Here is a 10,263-nt window from a genome sequence, read left to right as displayed (position 1 = left end):
AGAGCAATTTCTGAATACTGTAATACATAAATAAAGTAAATGCATAAATACATGAATAAAGTAATACATAAAAATATTACCAAAAACACAGTAACACTAATGAAGTACTGCACTAAAGCCAAGAACTAATACTAAAATTAAGAGTAGGATATGTTAGCAAGACTGTTACATTAAGGTTAGCTAGGTATAGTTAAGCAGTAATTAACAGCGCTTAAACTCAAAGCTCATATATAACTCCTATATTTTATATAAATTCAGAGTTTCACATTCTTCCAGAAACCCAACATATTTTCAGTACATTAAGTTAAACTGGTAAATGATACTTACTGTAAGGTCTGACAACATACTAGGCAACGTAACCTCCATCTTTGTGTCCTTTGTCCTCAGTGGCACAAAAAGATAGTGCCCCCTTCCCGCCGCTGGTATGTCATGTTGCTGGGCAGAATTTGTTTTAACACATCAAGTGTGTTAAGCTTTTTACACATTTTTTCATGTGTTTACACATTTTCTTACACATGTTATGTTAAAATTCACACAAAATGTGTTAATAGTGCAACAACAACAATTTTTTGTGTCATTTTTTAACACATCCTTTCTAAGAGTGTAGGGTTCATGAGCAGTCTATGGATTTGTAAATCTTTTGATGGTGTGTGTGCATTGTACTGCTGTCCCTGGTTTCTCCTCGATGCTGGATTGTTGCATGAGACTTCCCGTCAGTTTCCCAGATAGTCAGTCTGTGAGTGTGAGCTTGTCACATTGAGGTTGTCTAACGTCTGCCTATGTGATTTCCCAAGAGGAGCGTGGAAACTAGAGGGCATCGAGCACAGGATGCACGGACACTAGGAAGCAAGGACACGGAGCACGGACACTGGGAGGAAGACACGGCATGGGAGTTATTGTTGTGTGATTATTTACTTCACTGTAAATAAATGCACTGTCTTCATTAAAGAGTCCAGCGTTTGGGTCCTCTTTCCCCACATCCCCACGGTCTGCCATCGCATACGATGACATTTTTACCAGAATTTCTAGTACCATGTTCGTCCACTGCAACATAATCTGTCCCGACAGAAAATCATCTTACAATAAAATGTTATTGTGATTCTGCTCTGTGAATATTAACGGAAAGAAATGACCAAAAATTAAAAACTTTTACCATTTCAAGTAACCTCTTTATTCTGAAGATTTTCCCTCGTAATACATTCATTGTATCCAGCTCTTCAATGTTTAAAGTCACATTAATGTCAGATTATCTTCCTTGTGCAGCTTTATTTAACTGTATTTATTTCTTCAGTCTATTCAGTTTCTTTTCTCTGCAGCATGGAGGATGGCGGCGCTGCAGTCTTTGGCTTCATGCAGCAATTCTGACGCTCTCCTCTGAGTCTGCAGCAGAAACAAAAACGAGTTATTCACGAGCAAAGCAGATCAACAGCAGCATTGAAGAACCTCATGGACACACTTACTGCTGCTCTGAAGGCTTCATCTGTGATGTCTTTGAGGTTGATCGTGACGTTGTAGTACGCTCCAAAAACAGCTGTTTCTAAAGCTTTAGCTGCTACCTGAGACCAGAAATAAAACATGACAGATGGGCTTATTTACAGCTCTGCTGTTGCAGGCGATGTTTGACAGAAAAGTGGGACTAAAGACTAAAAGATTTAATATGCATTCATGTTTTAACACACCACTAGTAAAAGACAAAGTTCCTCTCAGTTTATATCACCATAATGCTGCAGGTGCACTTCATAACCTTCAGAGAATCTGAGCAGAACAGGTAGAAATGAGTGTTTTTTCACACCTGAGCATCAGACTTGCAGCTAAAATTTCCATAGACAACCATTTCTTTAAGAGACGGCCAAAGGATGCTGATCCTCTCAGCAAGAGCCAATGGGACGCCAACAGCTTGCTTCAGTCCTTCCTGCATCGCAGCTTCTCTCCTGATGAGAACAACAAACAAATAAACAGGAAGTGTTTCTGCAGCTGACAGAAATGAAATCAATTTTGACCTTTTCAACTGTAAAAAGAACAAAATGAATATTTGATTATTTAAAAAATGATCACAGGTGGAAACGTGGTTCTGAAAGTTACAAGGACATTTCAAAGATGATAATGTAACCTGAAGGCATTCAGTCATTAGCAGTAATTGGTGGTCTTAAAGTCTTGAGTATTCACCTTTTCATTTCCTCTGCAGTTTTCTTTGGCATTTTCAGCGCTGCCTACAACATGAGACTAATATGATCAACTCAAATCTGACATGAAGACAAAACATAATCACACTCTGGTTACAGTGACAGAAGTAAAGAGTGGAAATGGTTCCGGGTGCCTGCAGATGTTTCTGAGGCTCTGAGGTGTTGGAGCTTCCTCCTCACCATATAGCTGTTGAAGGCGGAGGAGTCGGCATCCACCATGTCCAGCAATTCATTCATGGCCTGATAAAATGGAGGAATCAGCCTCCTCATCACACTGTCCAGATTCTCAAACTGCCTCTTCCCATACGTCATCTGACCAACCATGGCACCCAGTGCGGCCCCCTACAGGAGGGATACAAAATAAAATAATCAGAATCAGAATCAGAATACTTTATTAATCTCGAAGGAAATTATAGGTAATAAGAAAGTAACTAAAAGTAGAATTGTATCATTTTGTTATGAACCTAAAAGCTCGTACCATTGCACCGACTGCTGCAGAAACTGATCCTCCTCCGGGAGCTGCTGTCCGAGCACCAACGCTCTGAACAAACTGCCGCAGAGACAAAGACACTAGCTGTCCATCCTCCTGTGACTTCACCATGTACCTGCACAGGTGATACACACCATACCTACCTTTAACAAGATATCATCATCATTTATCATCTGCTATATAGTACTGACAAATAATGTTATATATATAGCTTTTGTTTTGTTTTGAAATATTTTGGGTTTGTCACAGGATTGATGCTGGATGTGCTCAGAAACCCTCAAATGGAACTGATGCTTCTGGATGGTTTGCAGGTTTAAATGGTTATCAAACTGGTAAATCAAATACTTTACCTTTAGGCTTAACTCTATCTACACCACAAGTCTGGATGCAGTTCTTAACCTCACTCTGAGGCCAGTAACTGATTCACTGAGGCAAAGCAAACTACTGTTTTGGACGCTTGGCCTCAAACTAGGTGAACCACAGCCTCACAGATCTGGGACTATGGACATAAGGATTGGGCTCTCATTGGCATGTTTCAATTTTATTATTATTATTATTTTTTTGCCTCAGATGGAGACAGATGAACTGCTCCATCTACAAAGAGGAATTTCTGAGCACCTGAATAGAGAAACTCTAAAGCCCCCAACAGGACCTTCATGAAAATCATAACACACGTTTGACCTCTTTTTTCTAGTGACGGCACTGCTAGTGAGAGACGTACAGTTTTTGGTATTGTCATTGCAGAACAAACTGACATTGATACAAGATATCAGATATCACTGATACAAATATGATTGATATGGAACCACTGATATCAGTAACTACTGGAGGGACTACTATAAAAAAATAACTGATTCTGCCCACAGATTATGTCTGCCATGATTCTCTTTAAGACCTGTCCCACCTTAACACTGTATAAGAAATGGTTCTCACATTTATTGAAATATGGTCCTTAAAAGACACTAAAATACAACAGATGCTGGCATCATCTCAGTAGAAAAGAAGCATCCGACTGGTGTGCAAAGGTTCAGAAGTTCAGAAACATGATGTAAAATCTGGTACCACAGACAACCTACTAACCCTTAATGATTATTAGGTGTGTTTGGCAGTTTTCTCAATCCACTCCACAAATGTTCTAGAGACTTTAAAAGGATTTATAGTGTCCTTCTGCTTTCTGTTTATTTATTACTCACAGAATAAAATGTAATCCTGTCATTATAAGGGCTGAATGTTCTTCGATGTTCTTATATATTTTTTTGGGATATAAAGTATATAATGAATCAGCTGACTACATCACAGTTTGTAAATACTCACTCTATGATTCTCTCCTTTGGATTAAACGGACCGAGGGAGTCGAGGCCAAGTTTACTGATCACCTGACAACAAACAAACAAACAATGAGAGCCTGTAATTTATTAAAATATCAAAAAAATAAAAAAATAAGAGTCATCTGCTGACCAGTCGGACTTTGTGCTCCTCTTCGATGATGAAGAGTCGATCTCTCTGGATATAAAAGTCAGCAGAGTCCAGCAGAGCCTTCAGAGGGATCAGACCGACAATCTGAGAGCCGACCACAGGCAAGTTCAGGTCCTAAAAGACAATTTCAATAAAAGAAAAAATTAAGTCAGTAACAGTCTAAGGATTTGTTGGTCGTTACTTAACCCTTTAAGACCTACAATAGAACCAAGTCTGCCAGAGCTTATCTTTATATTTTTACATGCTGTAGTGCCATTTTTGGGAGCATTTCAAGTTGCTATACGTTAATACAAGAGTTATAGCTCAAATTTTAATAATATGTATGCATTAAGTCCATAGTAACTACATAAATTGCAAAAAAGTGCAATAAACCACAAAAAAATTGAAAATCGTTTTTAGTTTTTTTTTTTACATATATTTCTAGTTAGAGAAATTTAAGAGGTTTATCCCTCAAAACTGTAAATAAAAAAAAGTTGCACAAAAAGTTTCCAACAACAGGAGATTTATTTTGAGTGTCTTCATAGTTTTATTTTTGAGATACATCAATTTTTATATACTACAGGAAAAATGAAAATGAGTATTATAATGCTAATTTGCAAAAAAACAGCATGTGCATCAAAATAAACTATTTCCAGCAGTGTAATTTGAGTTCTAAGTATCCCAGAAACGACACAGAAAGTCATAAAGTCAAACATAATTTTTAAAAACACCAGCATAGGCTTATAAGGCCATGAAGGCAAAAAACTACATTTTCTGCAAAAATGACATCACTTCTGGTTTCGGGCAGTTAATGGCAGACATGCGATAGTTCGCGCTAACGTCTATTTCAACGTAGGAAGTGTTACGAACAGCTGATCGAATCGGCAAAGCGTGTTTCTGGAATATTATGTTTTTGTTGCTGCAAGTGCTTTTTATGCAATTTTTTGCAAAGCTATATGTGGAAGGAAACCGTGACCTAGGACAAGCTGATGGCATAAGATGTAAGTACAACTCCCCCGGTTTCATCTGGAAAAAAAATTATTGCGCTAGCTTACGTGGTTCCAGTTCAACAGGGATTTAAAAATCGTTATGCAAAACGGAGCATGCCCGCTCAGACCAGTTTTAAATGTTTAAACATTGAGAGCTGATCAGATCAGAATTGCATCTTTTGTCTTAATACCGCTGATTTTATTTTTTCTCATGTCATGGTGCTAGGCACACAGCTCTAACCTTCGCATCTCTGCAGATCTCCTCATACACAGCATGGAGGGGCGTCACCTCGTAGTCCAGGATGTTGGTGGAAACCTGAGCAAGGTTAGCCTCATCCAGGTACCAACCAATCCCCTGCACCTTCTTCAGCAGCCCAGGCTTATCAACACAGAGAAGAAGAAAAAAAGATTTTAATACTTAGCTATATATCAAGTCCTATTTAATTAAGTAAACCTTTCAAACAAACATAAGAAATTCAAAAATATTGGGAAATTTCAACAAATTCTCCAAAAAGTGGAAAATATTAGAAAAAAATTGATTTAAAAAAGAAAAATCTGAAAAATTCATCAACAAAACAGAAAGAAAGAAATCCTAAAAGGACATTTTAATCATGTCATGACAGCGAGCAACACCCACAGCATGAAAAGCTAAATAAATAACCCAGGACGCACCTGGTCCTTCCCTCGACCCTGCTCCCGGATGTCCAGTGCTATGCGATGAGCCTGTTCTTTAGTGCTGATCAGGTTCACATTATAGGCAATGAGGAACTTACGAGCACCAGTTACCGTCGCGCCCCAAGATGGTACAAAGTCGGCGGGGCCAAAGTCAGGGGCCCATTCTTCACGTTTCAACTGGAGGGAGAAAAACATTGTAATTGGAAATAGAGACAATTTTCTTGTGGTTAACCATATTTCAATTTAAAAAAAAATCAATCACTGACCCTGCTGCTACAAAGAAACCTTTTTTTTTTTTTTTTAGAAATCATTCTCAGAAGTTATAACCACACAACACTAAATGAGCGAAGAAGAAAGGAGATAATGATTTGATGAGTCCTCACCTTTTCAGGCAAAGCTTCGTACTCTCCTGTTCGCACAGATGGAAGGCTTCTCCTGGTCTCTGTTCGAGCTGCTTCTCCATAAAGATACACTGTGGAAAAAGAACCTTATTTACTTCTTAATTTGAATTTAAACCAAAAACAGTGTATAATAAGCTGAGACTTGAATCTCAGGTTTATTGCTGTGAGGGTGAAGCCTCCCTTTTGGTTCTAATGTAAAAACACTTTGTGGTTTTTAAAAATCTGAGCAGTCAGGAAAAACCCCCCAAATCATTTTAACTCATTAACCTTCCAGTTCTGTGCACCCCCACCCCCCTTACTTTAGTGTTCTCATTCAAAATTGACCAGTCTGTTTTAACAGCTCTTAAAAGAATGACCAGGAATACAGTGCCACCTACTCATCTGCACTTCTGGAGTTTTGTTCTGGGCTCAGCATGCACTGGAGCTGATGTCCAAATGTTTGCATTTGTAGTGACAAAGTTGCTCTCTGACTTTGGTAGCAATTTATTGACAACTCAGTAAGAACATGGTAATAGTGTGGAGTGTGGCATAAAGGGGCAATAGTTCCATAATACCGTATAACACTATGTAATTACAATATAATAACTAGTAATAGCTTGTTTCATTGGCTTTTAGCTTTCATTTCATTTGGCACATGCAGACATGTTTTCAGGTCTTAGGTCCCTAATTTTAGCAAGTATTAGTATGCAGCATAGTAGAAATGGTAGTCTTATATTTAGTTGCACTGATTTATAGTTATTACATAAAAACTACCACACAAGTACACCATAGCATCAAATATAAAATATTTGAATATTATTACATTCAAACAAAGGACCCTTTTTAAGGTATATGGAAAATTCATTTCACATATAAAATATTGTAATATTATCCTAATATGTGAAAACACCAAAGTGCATTATCTTATTATCATGCCATTACTACCACATCACTGTTATTAGAAATGTATTCTCATAATTCTGCACAGAAATTACTATTTTATTGCTCACAGCTTCTCTTATTCTTAGAAAAATATTACTGTACTGTTACTAACAGCTTTACCCTCACAGGCATCATTATTCTATGCTATACATTTCGGCCAATAGTGGTCAACTAAAAAATTACTTTGTTTATTATCTTGTATGTAAATTAAATTAAAATAGTAATACGTAGTTCCCACTCTTTTATTGCCACATTATTGGCCCAGGATTATGTTATTATTGGGCTCTAACATAAAGTGTTTTATTTTCATCTCAGAAATCAAGATAAGATAAGACTTTGGACTCAGTTAAGAAACAATAAATAAATCAACTTCTGACTCTTTGGCTTCATTTGAATGCGACAGGTGATTTTTTTTTTTTTTCATGTACTTGGTCTCTCACCACTGATACAACATTAGCATCTGTGCAATCGGTCTCTGTACAGCTCTCATAGTCCTGAATAACAAACCAAAACCTTCCACTTCAGTCTGATTTCCTCAGCTACAAAAGACTTATTAAATTCCATATTTGTTTACTTACAATACGAATTCGGAATTAAGTAGCACCTCTGTCATTTACCTAACTCACACAAAAATTCTGGGCACTGATCAGCACCTTCCACAAAACAAGGAGAAATTGTTGTCATCATTAGAAAAACACTGTGTGGAGAAAAAGGCTTAACAACAAAATCTCACAACTGTGAAATATTGCAGGTTGTCATATGTCTGTCTGTGTTACTTGCTTTTTGTGCTTTATGTCTCTGTCTGTCTTATCCAGGTATCGCTGTTTTTTTGTTTTGTTTTTTAGTTTTCCTAATAAACAATAAAAATTTACTATTTATTTTTTTATTTTACATTAGCATTTAGTTTTATAATCACATTATTCTGTTTCTCATTCTTGTTTTCTTGCATGTTTGACTGCAGTAAAGCTGAAGCTGTTTTTTTTAATGAGCCTCACCGGGCACATGCAGCATCTCTGCCAGTTTCTGTCCGAACACGTTGGCACACTGCACGCAGTCGTCCATGCTGACGTTCTGGACGGGGATGAAGGGACAAACGTCCATGGCCCCGGTCCGAGGATGTTCACCTGGACAGGAAACATGTTAATGTCTTGATGTCAGGCAGCAGCTCCCTGAGATGAGCTGCTGGGCTCAGACTCACCTGAATGTTTCCTCATGTCAATAAGGCTGAAGGCCTGGCGGGCGGCGTTCAGCACCCCCTCCACCACTGCCTCAGGAGAGCCCACAAAGGTGTAGACGGTGCGGTTAGTGGAGGCTCCGGGGTCGACGTCCAGCAGGCTGCAGCCGGGTGTGCTGGAGATGGCTGCTGAGATGGCATCGATCACCTAAACAGTTCATAGAAAATTTGTGATGATGTGGCTCACCTGCTTCAGTTGGTCAAGCTCAAAAGAAATACTGCGTTGATAAAGAGCTAGAACTGTCATTGAATTAAAATGGAAATACTTTGAAATGATTTAAAACCCACAATAAACTGGAAATAGAACAAAGATAACATCAAAAAACAGAGAATTTGTTGTTAGCAACAATTATCAAAAGCTTAGATTAGGAACATGTTTCTCGATGTACTGCATCAGCTGTATTTTTTTTTATTTTTTACATTGTTATGAGAACACCAGCTGCTGCAGTTTGAAAACCACATACGTCCTCTCTCTTTGATTTCAGCTTCACCTTTTTTGTATTTTCGGTATCATAAAGCATCAGATGCTTTCAGTGGGTGTCCAGTTTGGACTGTACTCTGGTTTGACTGGCAGCTGATTTTTTACAAACCAGTGCTGCTTGAATATGAGAACAGTGTAGTTTGTCAAAGCACTTTGGTTAAACAGAAAATCAGCTGATTATTCCACTCCTGTGGAACAGTTTTCCTCTTGTGGGAGAAGAGGGCAAAGGTCAGCTCACACAGCTTTACTCTGGAGTGAATCTTTAATGTCTGTTTAACGAATGTTTCAACAGATAATCTGAACTCAGGAGCACCTCACTCACACGTTAAACACATCAGTCTCCTGCAGATTTCATGTTGAGACATTTAAACTGTTTTCAGAGCAGTTTAAAGATATTTTGTTTGTTTAGAGCTAAAAAAAAATTAGCTGTTTAATGTTTAATGACTTCTATCATATCTCATTACTCTAAACCATATCTTGATCACTTTTTACTGAACTGCAGTTTTTGACAGTTCAAGTTACATTCTAGCCTTTCATTCACTACCTGTCCAGTAAAAATCCAGAAATCTACCAATGTTTTTATTTCAAAGGCAAATGAAGAAAGAAGTGTAGGAACTTTCTATGCTCTTCTTTTCTCTCTCTCCTTTCCCCTCAGATGGCTGTTCCTCTGAAGGAGGCTACTTCCTGTAAGATGAAGTTCTTCCTCGACACCGTCCCCAAGTGCTGTTCACAGGGAATCATCCGATTCTCTCTCTCTCTCTTATGATCTCAAACTGCCAAAAGATCCTAAAGTTTTTTCTGACTTTTAAATTCAGCTCAATGTCAAAGATATATAAACTATTAAATCAAACACAGAGATCAAAGCAGCAAATGGAAGCAACTTTAAAGCTGTGTCAAAGAGCATTTCAATTCACAATGAGCACATTTATACTTGAATCACATTTTGCTAATAATACTCGCACACCTTTACTTATTTACTTTAAACTGTTTAAATGTTAATTAGGCAGAAAAGACCTCCTCTCACCTCTTTATTTCGACCCTCAGAGAAGTTGGGGACACACTCCACCAGCCGAGCCATGTTGTCTGCAAACTGAATGAAAACCCAAAGAGTTCAGTTTCACCCAAGTCCAACCTCACATAACCCCTCCAAAAACCTCTGAACCCCTCAGACACACACTGAGCAGCAGTTCAATCATTAACTGTGTGCAGAAGTTCAGTATGTAGGTCACCTGACAATGATTACCATCTCTGCACACAGACACTCTTTCAAATGCCGGCAGATTTTTTCTACATAAGAGAACTCCATCCCAGTTTCTGATCACAGGCTGTGCTCTTGAGATAGTCCAGTCCAGAAGGGCAGAAAAAGCATGCTTCCTTCTATTCCTAAATCCTTGACCAACCAACCTGCATACCTCAAGACATATTACTGATGCT

At 38.2% G+C, this 10,263-nt stretch overlaps 1 protein-coding gene across 1 annotated transcript; it reads right to left on the bottom strand.

The window, feature by feature from the left end:
- Nucleotides 1-1,296: 1,296 nt before the first annotated feature.
- Nucleotides 1,297-9,961, bottom strand: ftcd (formimidoyltransferase cyclodeaminase). The gene is made up of 14 exons (XM_063466532.1): nucleotides 9,854-9,961; nucleotides 8,313-8,496; nucleotides 8,110-8,238; nucleotides 6,176-6,264; nucleotides 5,790-5,969; nucleotides 5,359-5,496; nucleotides 4,132-4,263; nucleotides 3,988-4,049; nucleotides 2,662-2,788; nucleotides 2,364-2,525; nucleotides 2,167-2,210; nucleotides 1,793-1,931; nucleotides 1,461-1,556; nucleotides 1,297-1,380 (listed from the first exon to the last, which is right to left on the bottom strand). The coding sequence occupies exons 1-14, from the start codon at nucleotides 9,905-9,907 to the stop codon at nucleotides 1,297-1,299; spliced, it is 1,620 nt and encodes a 539-aa protein (XP_063322602.1). The 5' UTR covers nucleotides 9,908-9,961.
- Between the last annotated feature and the right edge of the window lie 302 nt (nucleotides 9,962-10,263).

This window comes from Pelmatolapia mariae, linkage group LG23, assembly GCF_036321145.2.
Source record: "Pelmatolapia mariae isolate MD_Pm_ZW linkage group LG23, Pm_UMD_F_2, whole genome shotgun sequence".
In the NCBI taxonomy this organism is placed as follows: domain Eukaryota; kingdom Metazoa; phylum Chordata; class Actinopteri; order Cichliformes; family Cichlidae; genus Pelmatolapia; species Pelmatolapia mariae.
Note: the sequence above shows the minus strand (reverse complement) of the source record. Positions and strands in the feature narration are given on the sequence as shown.